This window comes from Musa acuminata, chromosome BXJ1-11, assembly GCF_036884655.1.
Source record: "Musa acuminata AAA Group cultivar baxijiao chromosome BXJ1-11, Cavendish_Baxijiao_AAA, whole genome shotgun sequence".
NCBI classification, from domain to species: Eukaryota; Viridiplantae; Streptophyta; class Magnoliopsida; order Zingiberales; family Musaceae; genus Musa; species Musa acuminata.
Window position 1 is genome coordinate 24,070,103 of NC_088337.1, and position 18,359 is coordinate 24,088,461.

Consider the following 18,359-nt stretch of genomic DNA (forward strand, 5'->3'; position numbering starts at 1 on the left):
TTAGTTTGAATGGAAATAATTGGATGATATGGAAACCAAGAATGGAAGATCTCTTGTATTGCAAAGATTTGTATGGACCTTTGCAAGGGGATAGTGCAAAACCTACAACTATGACAAATGATGAGTGGAAGAGGTTAGATCGAAAAACAATTGGGTTTATTAAACAATGGCTTGATGATAGTGTCTTTCACCATGTTTCTACTGAAATTTTTGCATATTCTCTTTGGAAAAAATTGGAAAGTCTTTATGAAAGAAAAACAGCTGGCAACAAAGCTTTTTTGATCAGAAAACTTATGAACCTAAAATATAGAGAGGGTGCTTCTATTGCTGAGCATTTGAATGAAATGCAGAGTATTACTAACCAGTTATCCTCTATGAAAATGTCTTTTGATGATGAGTTGCAGGCATTGTTACTTCTCAGTTCATTACCAGAAAGTTGGGAGACACTGGTGGTTTCCCTTAGTAATTCTACGCCAGATGGTATTGTCACTATAAGTCAAGTAACAAGCAGTTTGTTGAATGAGGAGTTGAGAAGAAAGAGTTCGGCAACATCTCAGAATGATTCACAGGCACTTATCTCAGAGAACAGAGAAAGGTCAAAGTCTAGAAGCAGTTCACGTATGGGTAGGAGCAAGTCAAGATCAAGAAAAGATATTGTTTGCTATAACTATGGTGAGAAAGGACATTACAAGAACCAATGTAAGCAACCTAAGAAGAACAAGAAAAAGGGAAAAGAAGTGGAGTCTACAGAGTCAAAGGATAATACTACAGCTATAGTGCAGGGTGGTGATTATTTGATTTTGTCTCCTTTTGATGATATTTTTTCTTGTGTGTGTCAGGATCTTGAGTGGGTGATTGACATAGGTGCTTCTTATCATGCTACACCTCGGAGAGAGTTTTTTGCTACATACAGGTCTGGAAACTTTGGTGTTGTCAAGATGGGCAACTATGGCACAGCAGACATCATTGACATGGGTGATATCCATTTAAAGACCAACCTTGGCTACAAGTTGGTACTTAAGGATGTGAGGCATGTGGTTGACTTGAGGCTGAATTTAATTTCAGTTGGAAGACTAGATGATGAAGAGTATGAAAGTAGATTTCACAGAGGGCAATGGAAGCTTAGTAAGAGTTCTCTTGTTATAGCTAGTGGAAAGAAATGTCATACTTTATACAGGTTGCAGGCTAAAGCTTATGGTGAGCAGTTAAATGCTACAGAGAAAGACTTCAGTATAGAGTTGTGGCATAGGCGATTGGGACACATGAGCGAGAAAGGGCTGCAAGCTCTTTCCAAGAGAGAGGTATTACCAGATCTCAGAGGTATACATCTGAACCCTTGTATTGATTGTTTGGCTGGTAAACAACATAGAGTTTCATTTGCTAGTGCTGCTTTGTCTAGAAAAATGTATGCCTTAGACCGTGTTTATACAGATGTATGTGGTCCTTTGAGGACAAAAACTCCTGGTGGATCTGTTGATGTTCTTGGTATAAGTGGTGCACTTTATTTTGTCACTTTTATAGATGATTTTTCCATGAAAGTTTGGGCTTATGCTTTGAAGACCAAAGATCAGGTTATTAATGTCTTCAAATAGTTTCATGCCAGGGTTGAAAGGGAGATAGAAAGGAAATTGAAATGCATAAGATCAGATAATGGTGGTGAGTATACGGGATTGTTTAATGACTATTGCAGGTCACATGGGATCCAACATGAGATGACAGTTCCTGGTACACCTCAGCATAATGCAATTGCAGAGAGGATGAACCGCACCATCATGGAAAAGATCAGATGTATGCTTTCACGGGCCAAGCTACCCAAAAGGTTTTGGGATGAGGCTTTGAGGACTGTAGTTGATGTGATCAACTTATCACCATGTACAACCCTAGATGGTGATGTTGCAGAGCATATATGGTCAGGGAAAGATGTTTCCTACAAGCATTTGAGAGTGTTTGGTTGTCGTGCATTTGCACATGTTCCAGATAATGAGAGGTCCAAGCTGGATGGTAAGTCTAAAGAATGTATTTTTCTTGGTTACTCACATGATCAGTTTGGTTACAGGCTTTGGGATCCAGAAAAGCAGAAGGTGTTCAGGAGCAGAGATGTGGTCTTCTTTGAGGATCAAACCTTTGAGGATTTGAAGAAGAAGGCACCAGCCAAGACTTCTGCAGAAGGATTAGCAGATTGTGACCTAGTTATTCCTCCAGTATATCAGGGTGATGGGGGAGATGTGCAGGAAAATAGTGTAGAGCCTGATGTTGATTTACCTGCAGGACATGTTGAGCAAGAAGAAGTAGGAGAGCAAGTTCCCGCAGAACCTCAGTTGAGAAGATCTTCTAGACAACGTCAACCTTCCAGAAGATACTCTACAGATGAGTATGTGATGCTTACTGATGCAGGTGAACCAGAGAGTTACCAGGAAGCAGTTGAGAGTGAGCAGAAAGAGAAGTGGTTAGTTACTATGCAGGAAGAGATGGATGCTCTTCAAAAGAACCACACTTATGATTTGGTGCTGCCACCAAATGGAATGAAGGCCTTGAAGAACAAGTGAGTTTTTAGGTTGAAGACTCAAGAATATTGTTCTCAACCAAAGTACAAAGCTAGATTGGTTGTGAAAGGCTTTAGTCAAAAGAAATGTATTGACTTTGAAGAGATGTTTTCTCCTATTGTTAAAATGTCTTCTATTCGTGTTGTTCTTGGTATTGCTGCTAGCCAGGACTTGGAGGTTGAGCAGTTAGATGTGAAGACAGCTTTCCTTCATGGTGATTTGGAGGAGGAAATTTATATGGAGCAACCAGAAGGCTTCAAAGTCAAAGGTAAAGATAATTTTGTCTGCAAGTTGAAGAAGAGCTTGTATGGGCTAAAGCAAGCTCCAAGATAGTGGTACAGAAAGTTTGATTCATTTATAAAAGAAAATGGATATAAAAGAACGACTTCAGATCATTGTGTGTACATCAAATGGTTTGGTGAGGATTTTATTATTCTCTTACTTTATGTTAATGACATGCTTATTCTTGGGAAAGATATATCTAAAATTGACAGGTTGAAGAAGGAACTGAGTGAGTCTTTTGCAATGAAGGACATGGGGCCAGCAAATCAAATACTAGGCATGCAGATTTCTCGTGACAGGAAAAACAAGAAGATTTGGTTGTCACAGAAGAAATACATCGAGAAGGTATTGGAAAGATTCAGTATGAGCAATGCAAAACGAGTTGGTTCTCCTCTTGCAGGTCACTTCAAGTTGTGCTCAGAACAGAGTCCATCAAGTGATGAGGAGAAGGAGAAAATGCAAAAGGTTCCTTATGCTTCAGCAGTTGGAAGTTTAATGTATGCAATGGTATGTACGAGGCCAGACATCGCATATGCAGTGGGTGTTACTAGCAGATTTCTTGCAAATCCAGGCAAAGAGCACTGGGCAACAGTGAAGTGGATTTTTAGATATCTCAGAGTGAGCTCTAAGGTTTGTTTAAGCTTTGGAGGTGGACCACATATGTTGACAAGTTACACAGATGCAGATATGGCAAGAGATATAGATACGAGGAAGTCCACTTCAGGTTATGTACTTACTTTTGCAGGGGGAGCTGTGTCATGGCAATCCAGGTTACAAAGGTGTATTGCTCTCTCCACCACAGAAGCAGAACATATTGCTGCTACAGAGGTATGCAAAGAAATGTTATGGATGAAAGAATTCTTACAAAAATTGGGGCTGAAACAGGAAAATTATGTGGTACATTGTGACAGCCAGAGTGCCATCCATTTGTGTAAGAACCCAATGTTTCATTCCAAGTCAAAGCATATAGATGTCAGATACCACTGGATTCGAAATGTATTTGAAGAGAAGCAGTTGCAGCTTCAGAAAATTCATACAGATGACAACGGAGCAGACATGTTAACGAAGACCTTACCAAAAGAAAGACAGGAGATATGCCGACAGTTGGTCGGCATGGCTTCACATTGAGGAGTCATGAGACAGCCTCCCTTATGGGTTGAAGGGGGAGGTTGTTGGGCTGATATCCCATATTCAGCCCATGTAGGCTAGGGCAGCCCACAACCCCTCTTAACCTAACCCTAATTAAGATTAGGGGGTGTGGTGGCTGCGTTTTAGAAGCAGAAAAAGGCTATAAAAAGGCAGCAACGAGGCTGATCTTGTGAGCCACGAGATTCCAAAGAGAAGAAGGAGAACAAGGCAGAAAAGGAAGAGAAAGAAAGGGAAGAAGACAAGGACAACGCAGAGAGACTGTTCTCAATCATCTAGCAGTGTTCTCATCTCAGGTTAGATCAAATCTACAGTAGACTCTTGTTGTGATTACTCGGGGAGGTTTTAGATATTGTGGGCAGTGACGTGATCCTTGTATCCCAGTTCTTCTCTTGTGGTTGTTGCTAGGGTTTTGGGCAAGAGATTGAGATTTGTATATTCATTATTCTCATAGTAGATTATCTCTAGTTTGCCCCGTGGTTTTTACTCTTCACATTGAAGGGGTTTTCCACGTATATCTTGGTGTTTCTGTTTGATTGTGTTTCTATTTTATTCCGCTGCGTATTATGGTCTTCTAGTATTTGTTCATATACAAAGGTTATTCTTCTTTATATCCCCATCAAATTATTATGGAGATAATAATTCACTGAGTCAAAAGGAGTTCTGACAGATATAATTCACGCTCAACTCGATATTGGGTCTAGAGGGTCACACACATATAGTAGGCATTGCGATAAATAGAGGTTCAGATATGAGATATCCGTTGGAGCCTCTATATTATTGGATATCCAATAAGCTCTTAAATTATTAGATCATACGGATGAGATCCAATAAGAGCCAATGAGATATTATTAGATAGATATCCACTAATCTAAGATATTGAGGTAGTTGAATGGAGATCCAATACATAGAGCAAGATCCATTAGGGTTAAGTTGATAGGGGACCTCTATAAATATGAGGGAATCAATGGTTCATAGACAAAAGCCTTTTTGGGTTGTCTCTCCTATTCTCCTCCCCTTTTCCTCTTCAGATAACAGGCTTGGAGTTTTGAGGAGCATCGTCACAATCCTACTGTGTGGATCATCACTATCCTACTGTGTGGATCATCACTAGAGAGAAGGATGCTTGACCTCCTTCATCCTCTCCTAGAGATCTGCAAGGATTCAGGGATATACGATCTCCCTAGATAACACAATATTTAATATACGCAGTTTTCTATTTTATGCATTTTGCGCACTAATCTTCACACAACGACGAATATATCTTTAGAAAATTGAGGATTTTATTTTATGTTCTTCTACTGCGCATGTGATGTCGTCCCTTAAATTTCCCTACAATAGTACTATTAGAATATTAATTTCTAAGAAAGAGATGTTAGAGAGTGAGGACTAGTAGAAGAACTCTTTGATTGGCTACTTTATGCGCTCTTGTTCATCCTTCGTTACTATTAAAAATAGTCTCGATCATGTTAAAACCTAAAGGATCCCTTGATATATTATCCTTGGATATAAGTTTTTTATCTTTCAATTTCACAATAGTGGTGATTAAACTATACTATTAGAGTTTGGGTAATGGTATGCTTAAAATAAACTATTCATATTTTAACCTTTTGGATCATAACTTTCAATCGGAAAGAATCAATTTTTTCACTATCCTATTTAGGTAAAAAATTTATAATATTTATTTATTTATATAGATACTGAAGTTTATCAGTTATATTATCAGTGGTATTGGGAAGCCTTTATGAACCATGTAACTAGTAAAAAATAACCTATTAATTTTATAGATGTTTGCATTAAGGCATTCGTCTTTACGAAACTCCCTAATGTTCATTACATTATTATCGATAATACCAAAGACTATATCATTAGGTTAAAATAAAACTAAACGTAGGTGAGATGCTTATATTACTAATATTTTAAGCATTTAAACAAATCTTATAAGTTCTCAATTATATATAACTTTTATACTGATATTGACATATTAATTTTTCATAATTTCTCTCGGGCGCTTGGATTGCCCTTAGTGATTTTAATATATTTTTTTCTCATGAAAATATTGAGGGCTTCCTTGTAAAATATTTAAGTATTACTCAATTTTCATATAAATTATATGAGCTTTCTTTATCTAATCTTAAATGAAAGATACATAATTTTATATTTTAAATGGTCAAACTCCTTCTCAGGTGCCAATGGTACCATAAATAAGTTAGATAGAGTTATGGTTAGTTTAGATAGGTACTTATTCTTTATGAATTTTTAAGTTGTGTTCTTACCACTTAATATCTCCAACCATTCTATGGTTATTGTGTATATTAGCAATACCACAAGGGTAATTGAGCTTAAAATACTTCAACCATTGGTCTAACTATCTTGATTTTTATAAAATTATTAAAGACACTTGTTGTAGGAATGGTCATGTCAAATTGTAAAACTTCCTACTTTCTCATCTGTTAAAGTGGAGTTACATAATATTCAAAATAATTATATCATGACTAACCCTTTTGATGAATCCCTTTATGTTCTAGAGTAGCATATTTAAACTCTAAGACTCTATTAGATGAAAAAAGAATATACTCTAGTAAAAGCCTACTTGTGGTTTTGCTTAGGTGACTGATAATACTTACTTTCATAAATCTTTTTATACTTAATATGATAAAAATAATAATATTTTAACTATCTTGAATGAAAAAGGTCAAAATATCATGTTTTACCAAAAGCTTCTTGCCACTACCCTTCATATTTCACACAATTTCATTTCTGTCTCTTTAAAATTATATTTGAATTATCTTGTTAGCTCCTCTCTAAATATGTCACCAAAGATGAAATCCAAGAGGTTGTTTTTAGCTCTATGCCTGATAAAGCATCGGTGGTCATATAGACTTTTGTTGATTTTAAATCTCATTTCATATGCAAAGTTATTTATCTCTTCGTCTCTAAGATCATAACGAATAGATTATAACAAGTTCTTCTAAAATCATTGATGCAAACTCACATACTTCTTTATCAAGAATAAGCTCATTCATGAGAATAGCATCTTTTGTCATGAGATTATGTATAAGTAATAACTATCATACTACGAAACATGCCTCTCATATAAGTTTAAAAATTAATCTTCATAAGGCTTAGGATCTGATTCGTGAGATTTTCTTCTTTATCTTTTAGACAAATTTAGATTTCTAACCTAATTTGTTGGATAGATCAAAGTTTGCATTTCAAATTCAATTTTTACTATCAATACTAATGATTTTAATGTGGATTTCTTTTAAGGATCTCAAGGATTTTATCAAGATTATCTCATGATACCTTATCTATTCATGGTCGTTATGTAAAATATCTTTGATATATCAAATAATATTACTTAGAAAGACTTTTTAACTCCCCAAAAATTTTGCTCTTTATCGTTGGTTACTCACTTGACTTTTGCATATGACCTATTTATATTCTCTAATGTTGATATAATCTCTACTACTATTATTCGTGATATTTTTTTGCTTATCATTCAGAGATATATATAAGTTCATGCAAATCTATTTTTTTTTTTTTTTTTTGCATTTTTGCTCTAATGAGTTACAATAACTTATTTCTAAAACTCTTCAAATGCTTATTCCCAATCAAATTTTTTAGAGTTCCTCTTGCTACTAAGAAGATATCAGTCAAGCCTACTTCTTATTAATTCTATTATGTCATAATACAAAATTGAATTTCTAGATTTGTTTCTCATGCGAGTTTTCTTAAGCGCATTAAGGTTGTTTTACTTGCTAAGATTATGTATTAGTGTTCCTTAATTCTACTTCTTCGGAATACAATGAATCAACTTGAACAACTTATGGCTCATTTCCTTTGGTCTATCTTAAGAGCTTTTCTAAGGTGTCTCGGAAAACTATTTATCATTCAAAAGATAAGGGGGGTCCTAGCATATGTAGGATATCTTCATTCAATTATGTTTGTCGCATGAGGTATTTATGGGTCATTGCTTCCAAGAATTCCTTAGGGGTCAAATAGATTTCTGATCAATATTTTAAGAGATAATAAATATAAATTTTATATTTTTTAATATTTGTTTCTTAGAACTTTAAAAGTATTTTTCGAGTACCCGTAGGTATAGAACATCTACATTCTTGTGGTTTAGACTCTTGATATCCCAAAGGTATTTTTCATCTCATGAGTTAACCTGTTGACTCGTGTTTTTTATATTAAACGTATCGAGCAATGAATACCTAATTATTATTATCTGTGTGATTCTCTTTCGTATATAATATGAGATGAATTGAATGACATGATCAAATCTAGAAATCATTTATTTCAAAATTATTTGCTCTTAAATTTATCTCAACGATTGTTCACAAGCTCTCGGAATCAACTAACAAAAACATAATTACAAGTTTTTACTAAGTTATAGTGTTTTCAATAATACAAAAAAAATACTATAATATAATAGAAAAATGGTTAATCAGATTGAATTAAATCGATCCCATTCGTGACTATCAAATCAAAGAGCTAAGAAAATATGAGGCATCTCCTCTAACGAAATTCTTTTAAAAATTCATCCGTTATAATTTATGTTATTAATAATATTATAAAAATAAAATTTATAATATAATGAAAAGGAGTACGAGGGACGCCTTGATAGAATGAGACAATAGGATTTTCCTTCTCGTAATCCTTATAATAAAAAAATAACATTCACACGGTTAAAATATTTTTAATAGTAAAAAAAAGAGTCGAAGATATTTGAAATCGATCGAGGATCTAATTCTCATTTTCGGATCCAATCGACCAATTCCATCACGGTTTTATAAGCATGTCAAATAAAGAATCTGCTTGTACACGACATGATCATCACATCTTCCCCATCTCTTCCCAACACTTGCCAATCCCGTCCACCACCTTTTTCCTCTTGAAAACCCCTCTCAGCACCAGATCCCATGTGGCCATCTCCGGCACCAAAAACTTGCCCAGCATCACCACCACCATTTTCCCAGCGCCGCCCACTCTCCCCCTCTTAATCAGCCTCACCACTAGCCCATCCATAAACTCCCTCCCCTTTCCCCCGTCCTCCCCTCCCTCCCCCAGGAGGGCTTTCAGAAATATGTCGCACGTCACCGGATCCGGGTCGCACCCGCGATCCAACATCCGGCCCAACAAGTCCATGGCCCAGCCCACGTTGCCCTCCTTCAGCAGCCCGTCGAACAGAACGTTGTAGGTGACGGCGTCCGGGTCTGCGTCCCCGCCGGCGAGCATGTCGTTGAGCAACCTCATCCCTCCGTCGGCCATCCCAGCCCCGCACAGCCCCTTGATCATGGAGGTGTAGGCGACCACGTCCGGGGCGCACCCGCGGCCCAGCATATGCTTCCACACCATCATCCCGTCCTTGAGCCTCCCGGCTTCGCACAGGCCGTTGATGAGCACGCTGTAGCTGATGGCGTTGGGCTCGCAGCCGCACCCCACCATCTTCTTCCAAGTCTCCAGCGCCCGCTCGACGTTGCCGGACTTGAAGTGGCCCCTCATCATGGCGCTGAAGGTCACCACGTTCGGGGCGCAGCCCTCCACGGTCATTTTGGCGAACGCCTCCTCTGCGGCCTCCATGCGGCCGTGGCGGCAGAGGCCGTCGATGAGGGCGGTGAAGAGGACCGCGTTGGGCCGCACCCCCTTGGACGCCATCGCCTCCCACACCCTCGCCGCCTGGTCCACGTCGCCGCAGCGGAAGAAGCCGGTGACGAGGGCGGAGTAGACGAATTCGTTGGGGCGGACGCCCCGATGCTCCATCTGCTCGGCCACTTGGTGGGCGTCGGACGGGCGACCGATCTCGACGAGGCCGTGGACGATGGCGCCGCAGGTGACCTCGTTGGGGGCGAGGCCGTCGCGGGCCATGCGATCGAGAAGGCGGAAGGCGGCGGCGAGGCGGCCATGACGGCAGAGTGCGTGGAGGACGGTGTTGTAGGTGGGGAGGGACGGGGGGCAGCCCTTGAGGAGCATGTAGCGGACAAGGTTTGTGGCGCGGGGAAGGTCGCCAGAGCGGCAGAGGGCAGCGATGACGGCGTTGAAGGCCGGGGCGGCGGGGGGGACACCGTCGAGGAGCATCTCGTCGAGAAGGGCGAGGGCGTCGGTGAGGTGGCCGGCGGCGGCAAGGGCAGCGATGAGGGTGGAGTAGGAGTAGGCGTCGGGGCGGAGGCCACGGAGTGGAAGGTGGCGGAGGAGGTGAATGGCGCCGGGGAGGTCGCCGGAGCGGCAGAGGGACTTGAGGAGGAGATTGAAGGTAAGGAGGTTGGGAGCAAGGGAGGGGTGGCGACGGACAGCGGAGGAGAAGAAGGAAAGTGCGAGGCGGTGGTCGTGGTGGCCGCCGGGGGCGGAGAGGAGCGCGGAGAGAGCTGAGTTGAGGGAGCGAGCGGAGGGAGAGCAGCCGAAAGAGGGGAGCAGGCGGTGGAAGAGACGGACGGCAGCGAGGGGGCGGCCGGCGCGTCCCAGGGCGCGGAGGATGGGGATGAAGACGCGCTCGGAGAAGGGCCGGGGCCGCTCGCGGCGCATTCGGGCGAGGAGGTCGCGGAGGGCGGGGAGGTTCGGGGGCTCGCGGTCGGCATAGGCACGGGCGAGGGCGAGGTATGTGGCATCGCCCTGGGTGTAGCCGCCGGTGCGTCGGGCGGAGCGGAAGATCTCGTCGGCGAGGGGCGGGCCGGAGTCGCTTGCGCTGGCGTCGAAGTCGCTTTCGTTTCCATCGGAGTCGCATCCGCCTCGGCCAGCGGCAGGGGCGGAGGAGAGGGCTCGGCGGAGCTTCCTGGCAGCAGAGGGCCGTGAGAGATTGCGGGAGAGCATAAATCGGGTGGATAGCGGGGTTTGAAGGGTCAAGGGCGAGGGGCATGGTTAGATTACGCGGAGCGATCGGGCATTGCTTGTCGCTGGTAGAAATAGTTAGGGTTTTATGTCGAACAGCCATCAAAGGGAAAGAGAGGAGAGGAGAGAGAAACTTGGGCCACTAATCCGGCCTGATTGGGCCTAATGAACCAGGCCTCATTATTTTAATCGTTTAATTACATTCCTACCACGGTGTCACACACCGTAAAAATCAAGCAGGTCCCCCCGCCTTCCGTTTCAAAAACCCCCAACAAACCTCGCTGGAGTCGTTTTCCTCCTCAATTATCCCGCCCTTCGATCTTCCCCCCAAAACCCTAACGTGCACCTTCTTATCTCTCTTTCCGATCTCATCTTTCTCTCGCTATGAATCGAAGGATTCGGAGCCCAAACGCTAAGCTCTCGGCCTCCCAGATCGAGGAGCGGCACCACCGGTTCCTAAAGCCCGGCGCCCTTGCGCGCCTCCGAGACTCCAGGATCAGCACTGTAAGATCGCCCCGATCCCTCTCCCACCCCCGCCTATCGCCCCCGTCCTTCCCCTCCTCTGCTTCGCCGCCCGCTGCTGCTCACGACTATGGAATTCCTTTCTTTGCCGCTCGGGCCCGCGGCCCGCGGTTCCCGCAGCGGAAGAAGCTCGCCGCCGCCAAGTCGATCTTCTTCGCTCCCTCGAGCCCGGAGTTCAACGAGTTCTTCTTGGACGCCTTCGGCACTGATATGGTTGCTGCTCATTAAGCTAGAAGGGTTTCCGCTGTGGATCTTCTTTCCTTCCGATCGTTTGGTACGGATGTGCGTTGGGTTTGATAGATCGAGACTTAATAACAGCAGAAGTTGTGGTCTAGGGTAATTCTGTGTAGATCTGATGTGGGAAATGTAGAACATTTTTTCTTAAAAAGAGCTAACCTTTGTTCTCATTCTATAGGTGGATTACATCATGGCTTATTATTACTTCATGCTAAACAAGTTTCTGGTTCTGGTGATGTTTGTTAGAAACTATGTGCCTTTACTAGGCTTTTAAATCTGCAAAGTTGAGCCGATTTGATGGATTATTGGCAGCACCTGCATAATTAGTTTTTCATTTGTTTGATCAGAATGTTAATCACTGCTTCTGTTGCAGTTCTATCTATGAACTGGAGTTCGTAAGTTCTCTATCTATTTATGAATGGTTAATGAACAGTTGTAGAACAAACATTGGCTAGATCTTGTGCTTACTTTCGTCGACATACAGAAGCTGCTAGTCCTGACTCGTTAGGCTTTTTTCCTATTAAGCAAAGATACTGTTTCATTATTGCATAATGAATGCTTGATTGATACTTGCGTGATTATATGCAACTATTTATGCCTCTGATGAGACACTCTAGAAAAGTGTTTTTTAATTGCAAGATATATGGTCATCATTTTTCTTGTTACTGCAAGTTTAATTTGTTCTTCTGCTTTATGGTAACTTTAGGTATTTCCATCTGTTTAACAGAAGCACACACCACCAATCTTCTTGTGAGAAAAGTGATTAACATTCTTATAAATCGTTTGCAAGAACATCTCTGTATTTAAGATATTGTTGCTGGGATTAAATACTAATATAACTTTCAGGATAGTTGTCTACTCTTATTTGTTGTTTTCGTAAATAATAGTGCCCTTACATATTTGTATATTTTTACAAATGGGATGTGTTGTTTGATGGTAAAAAATATGTTCAAAGGTCTTGTTTAGTGACTACTTATCATGCAAAAGTATCTTATGTGTGACATCACTTAAACTATACTTATTACAAGAGAAGTTGGTAGTCTCAGCACATAGTCAAGATTATGGTGTCTAAGCTCTATTCATGTTGTTTAACTTTTGCAAACTGACTTGTTAAATAAATTATCTTATCCTATCCTTGAAGTTTTATCATTTTAAAGAGGTTAGACATTTCTGAAAAGTGCATTAATTAGGGGTTTGTTGTGATATGGTTTTAACTCATAGCAAGTTCCTTTCCTCTTCTCTATTCTCTAGTCAATAAATTATAATATGCACTCTAGTAGTCCTTTCAAGTGAACTAACTACCACAGTTTAATTTTTGAGAACAGTATTTACAACCTGCGTAATTTCATCCAATCAACTCTTTAGAACTGTCTCTTTGGAGATCAATTAGCTAATACTATGCTTGGAATCTTGCCAATGTTGTTTAGATTCTTGCCTGCAATCTGTCAGCTTATCGAGTTATCATTATCTGATTAGAAAAGGCATCTCCATTATTACTGACCCATAGTGAGGTAAGTTGTTCCCTTTGTGCTTTTCTAGGTTCCACTGAAGTCTGAACATGACCAGCAACTTATTTCCACAACAGAAACACCTAATATATCTCATATAAGATCACTTGAAATACAATCCATTTCACTGTTATGTGATGCTCTTGTCTTGATCACCACCATGTTTCTTTTAGTGGATCTGCTCTGTGTACATTAAACACGAATCTGGTGTAGGCAAGGGACCTCCATTACTGGTCATGCCTCTGTATATCTTTTCTTATCGGGCGTGATGTTATGTCACAAGTTCCTTATTACTATGTATGGCCAATCAGTTTGTTAAGCTATTTTCTTGAGTGCTATTTTTCCAATTATCTTTACAACTCAATTTGTTACAGGCTCTTGATTGCACTTTCACGGTCACTTATTTCCATTTTTGTTGAGTTTTGGTTCATGATACTGGATGTTGTTTTTCTTAATGGGCGAGTTCATAATGATTGAGTTATTCTACGAAACATTTATGGATTCATATTTGACTTCTATAAACTGTTTTAGTTTTTGGTAACTCCTGTTTCATTTTAATGTTTGCTTAAAGGGGATTAGACATCTGAATTATATATTAGCATAGTTATATAAATTTGCACGGAGGAAGTTGCCACATAAACAGTTCAGATTCCTCTTATTTGTACTAAAAGGAGATGAAAATTTGAATGCTTCCATTCATGTTGCCTTACTATGACTTTCGTAACCTACATTGGCTTAGCACTTTATGGTAAACATGCTTAAATGGCAGCATATGACATGTTAATTGCTTATTCAATCTACAGACTCACTGGTTTCATAGACACCTTGATGTATGTCTCTGATGCACTGTCTATTTTGTAAATACGAATTGCAGGCTTTCCTTTCAAAGACCACTGGTTCTAGGTTTTCCACAATTAAATGAGCATCTCCAATGTTCTCTACAATTTTCAGTTATGCAGATGAGAAGAATTTGATGCTCCAACTATAGTGAGTGTGGAGAATTTTGCTTTAACTACCACTAAGGACATGATATTGCTTTCCTTTATGCCCAAACATTTTTTTCTGAATATGCTAGTAAGTTTCTTACAGTTGGTTGAATGTATCAGTAAGGTGCCGTTGCAGTTTAATCTGGGGATACATTTGTTCAATGTGATGATTCATTTTCTTTCATCATTTGTGCATTGTCACTATGCAAGAAATATGGGTCCTGTATGTTTGTATATATCTAAAAAATATATATGTTTCCCTCTATACAAAAACTCTGCTGTTCATCTTGTACGTACGTTTATCCAGGTTTTTAGCTCCACATCTTTGATGTCATTTTGGTCAAGAACAATATGCTAGTTGTTTCCATCTTTTACTTATATGATTACCTGATCCAGTGTTTTTGTGCTGTAGGAATTCATAGCCAGTCACAGTTCAGATGCAAGGATTCCCTGGAACATTTCTGTATTGATTTGGTGACATCGATAAAGCCTGCCCTGTGAAGTATGGGTATCCATAAAGCGATCCGTGGGGAGTCAACCGAGTGGTCGCACAAGGTGAAATGCTTGCCAGCGGGGGAGCAGACAATGAGGGCATGGCTTGACTAACTGCATGTTATCCTTATTAGGATGCTGATGTTCAATAAAAACACATTGGATGCCTACTGAAATTACTACAAGAATCTAACAAAAAGAAGTTTCAAGAAATTTGAGCAAGCTAGGTCTGAACAACTGCAGAGGATGCTGATGTTCAACCATAAAACATTGGCCTTCTACTGTCTTTGCAGCTACCAAAAAGAAGCTTCAAGAAATCTGTACAAGCCAGGAAGGTAATATGTAGTAAGACCATCTAAACTTTTCTTTATCTGCTGGTGTTGCTTTGATCTCCTTATCCTATGGTTCGTATAATGTTCCCGGTAGGGTCATCCTTCGCTTCAAAACAATATACTGTTGTTTGTCAATGTTTTTAGAGCGTACTTCAACTAATCACCGGATAGTTTTGGCTTTCTTGAACGATATTGAAAATTGTGCTGTGGTGTTCCCTCGTTCAATTGCAAATGATGGAGTCAATGCCCTTTCTTAGTTAAATTGGACTTGTTTTTAATCCATCTTCTTGCATATGAAATTATTGTTTAACATTTACTGTATTGCTCTTTGAACACAATGAAATTTATGTGTACACAGTTAATGATGTGCGGAATTTCTCAACAACAAAGATGAAGACGAAGCCTACTACCCTCAGCAATCAACTCTCATTCTGTTCTCTCACACGGCCGTGGCTTTCTTGGCAGCTTCCAGGTTTGAGGTGATATTTTTAGTATACTCATTTCTTTTATTCAATGAAAATGTTAGGTGAATATTAAACAACCTTCACCTGTTTTTTAAGTCTAATCTAACCTAAGTCCTAACAACATACAAACTGTATTTTCTTCAACATATAATTTTCAAGGACTTTCTTTTATATATCCACACTTGAATGAATTCATTGTTCTCTAAGTAGTTTGATTCTAATTAAGTAATACGAAAACTCTTACTAATCATAATAAAAAAATTTATTAAACAAAATAAATGAAATTTAAACTTTTCAAAAATAGAGATTTTAGCAGGGTGATGATTAAGATCAAAACACAACAGTGGCCTAACATGGATCATGGCACCAACACACTGTAGAGAACAATTCCAACATGTCGGGGTAGCCATCATCAGCCAATTCTTAAGCTACAAACCATACACATGGTTGGCTCGTACACTTATACCTGCATGTACATGTCTGTCTTCACGTACTTGTTGCCATTGACGGCTGGCTGTTGCTTCCCTCACAGATACGGCATTCCTCACAACCTCCATCCTTCTCATGGATACTGCTGGAGAGAGAGAGAGAGAGAGAGATAATGCAGCAAAACGTTACAGGCTGCCAAATATACTTAGAACAAGGGAAAGGTTTTATACTCTAGTTTAGACTCATATCACTTATTAAATGAATCGGTCAATTATCTAGTTAAAATAGATCATGAGAAAGCAAGTTCTTTGTGTGAGAGAGCAGTTGTGAGTTCTCATGAAATCCATGGAGAAAGATGAAGCATAAAGAAGCAAAACATGTTACTTCCTATGCTTGAGTCCAATTTTGTTGAGAGCATGGCAATTCCTACAGTTAATGTTGGAACTCTTCAAATCTCTGATGACTATTTTGTAGGTAGAACCAGCAGCATTCCCAAATCATAATGGAGACCAGACTGGGTTTTGTCAGCTGCTCATTTTGGCAGCCACGACTCCCACCATATTTAGTCACGATCTGGAAAAGAACTCCTTGAACCCCTCCAAACCGACCCTTTATTGCCTCCAAAAGCCGACCACGCGTTTTGACTCCCCGAGAATAGTCTTGCAGAAATAAGAAGGAGACGGTTTGGCACTCGAGATATAAAAGGCATGGTTCGAGTGCATCGACATCACTTCTTCTCTGTAAAGATCCTCCCTCCTCCGTGGTGCAACAACGAGCCACAGCTCAAGAACAATGGCGGGTGTGCAGTTAGCTTCCTTCTTCTTGGAGGTGGCGCGGAGCTCGCCTCGGTCGCGCAAGGCCCCGTTCTCGGCGGTCGCGCCGTGGCGGTTCATGGCCGGCACGAGGCGGCAACTCCAAGAAGCTACCCTCGATACCACCATTGTGGAGGACGACGGCGCGGATTCCTCAGAGAACTCGCGTGCTGCTGCTGCTGCAGCAGCAGAAGCTCCGTCCTCTGCACGCGTGTTGAGAGCTCGAGAGAAGGAAGCATCTTCCAGGTGGTGACCTTTATCACCGCGATGGGTGATGCAGGTGTGCGCCATACCCGAGGAAGAGATGTGGCTGGCATGTGTTGTAGCTGCATATGGTCGTGTCATCTTCCTAGTTTGGAGCGCTTACATGTAGAGTAGATATGAGTTAAAAGTGTGGTAGCTTTGTCATGATGGCTTTGGATACATCGATATTTTTCTTATGCTCCAATTGGTTCCGTCAACTTAACTGATTTTAATTACATCATATACTATTGTTTTTCGTGACACTAATTCACAAAGGATCGATCTCTCCATATGTGGAGCTGACTGCCAGAACGAGCAGCTGACAAAACCCAATGTGGTCTTCATCATAATAATTTGTCAATCAAGGTTCTACAAAAATGTCATCAGAGAGTTGAAGAGTGGGAATTTGAGTGAAACATAATTGACCAATTCATGATCTATTTGAATGACATAATTGACCAATTCATTTAATAAGTTATATGAGACTAAACTAGAGTACAAAACCTAACCTATCATCCCTTGTTCTGAGTATATTTGGCAGCCTGTAATGCTTTGGTGCGGTATCTGTCTCTTCAGCATTATTATCCATGAGAAGGGTGGAGGTTGTGAGGAATGCCGTATCTGTGAGGGAAGCAAATGTGTACATGAGAGAGGGATCGAGGTTCTCAGGAATACCGTATCTATCTGTGAGGGAAGCGATAGCTGTCAACGTGTACGAGTACGTGAAGACATGTACATGCTGGTTTCAGTGTATGAGCCGACCACACATGAACATGCAGGTATCAGTTTCGTCTGAGCCAACCAACCATCTGTGTGGTTTGTTGCTTAAGAATTTGGCTGGTTATGTAAATCCATCACTGAGTCAAACAAGTTGAGATTAAAAATTTTAGATTATTAGATTATAAACTGTACTTAGATATATATATATATATATATATATATATATATATATATATATATCATGTGATTCTCTCGATATTTACTATTCTCTTGGTCCTCATTTTCAATTTCTTCTAATATAGAGCTCTTTCTCTTGCTCATAAATAATGTAGGTGGTGCAATCAATTTTATCCGCAACCATAGCTTGATCAATAAAATAGTATGACTAACTTTGTCTGCATCGTAAACTTGTCTCTAGTTACTAAGCTCAAATCTTTTTTCTTTCTCTCTTTTTTTTTTTATCATTCATACTTTTCTTTCTCCTTTTTTTAAATTATTTTTATTTTTTAAAGAATTTTTAAAAGAAAATTTTCATGCCTCCGGGATCTTAAGGTGTGTGTCACGCACTAAAGTAACACCTAGCTAAAGACTCTTGCAATCCACTAAAAACCTACATAAAGAAGAAAATATTAGAAAGACAAAAATAAACAATATAAAAAAGGATAAGAAAACTCAATGTCATAAACAACACAAAACAACAACTAGATTTCATTATGCAGAAAAATCTATTGTAGATTTCAAAGAAATGTGTAGGTTAAATATTTACCTCACACTTTCTTTAAAAAAATAATAATAAGCTAAAAAACATTCAA

The 18,359-nt window shown here is 40.1% G+C and overlaps 2 protein-coding genes across 2 annotated transcripts; one reads left to right on the top strand and one right to left on the bottom strand.

Annotated features, from left to right (window-relative positions):
* Positions 1-8,813: 8,813 nt before the first annotated feature.
* Positions 8,814-10,784, bottom strand: LOC135596453 (pentatricopeptide repeat-containing protein At4g20090-like). Its single transcript, XM_065088498.1, has one exon. The coding sequence runs from the start codon at positions 10,782-10,784 to the stop codon at positions 8,814-8,816; it is 1,971 nt and encodes a 656-aa protein (XP_064944570.1).
* Positions 10,785-11,032: 248 nt separating this feature from the next.
* LOC108951715 (uncharacterized) lies at positions 11,033-17,068 on the top strand. The gene is made up of 3 exons (XM_065090111.1): positions 11,033-14,056; positions 14,468-14,882; positions 15,238-17,068. Exon 1 carries the CDS (start codon positions 11,187-11,189, stop codon positions 11,550-11,552), a length of 366 nt encoding a protein of 121 aa, XP_064946183.1. The 5' UTR covers positions 11,033-11,186; the 3' UTR covers positions 11,553-14,056; positions 14,468-14,882; positions 15,238-17,068.
* Positions 17,069-18,359: the final 1,291 nt, after the last annotated feature.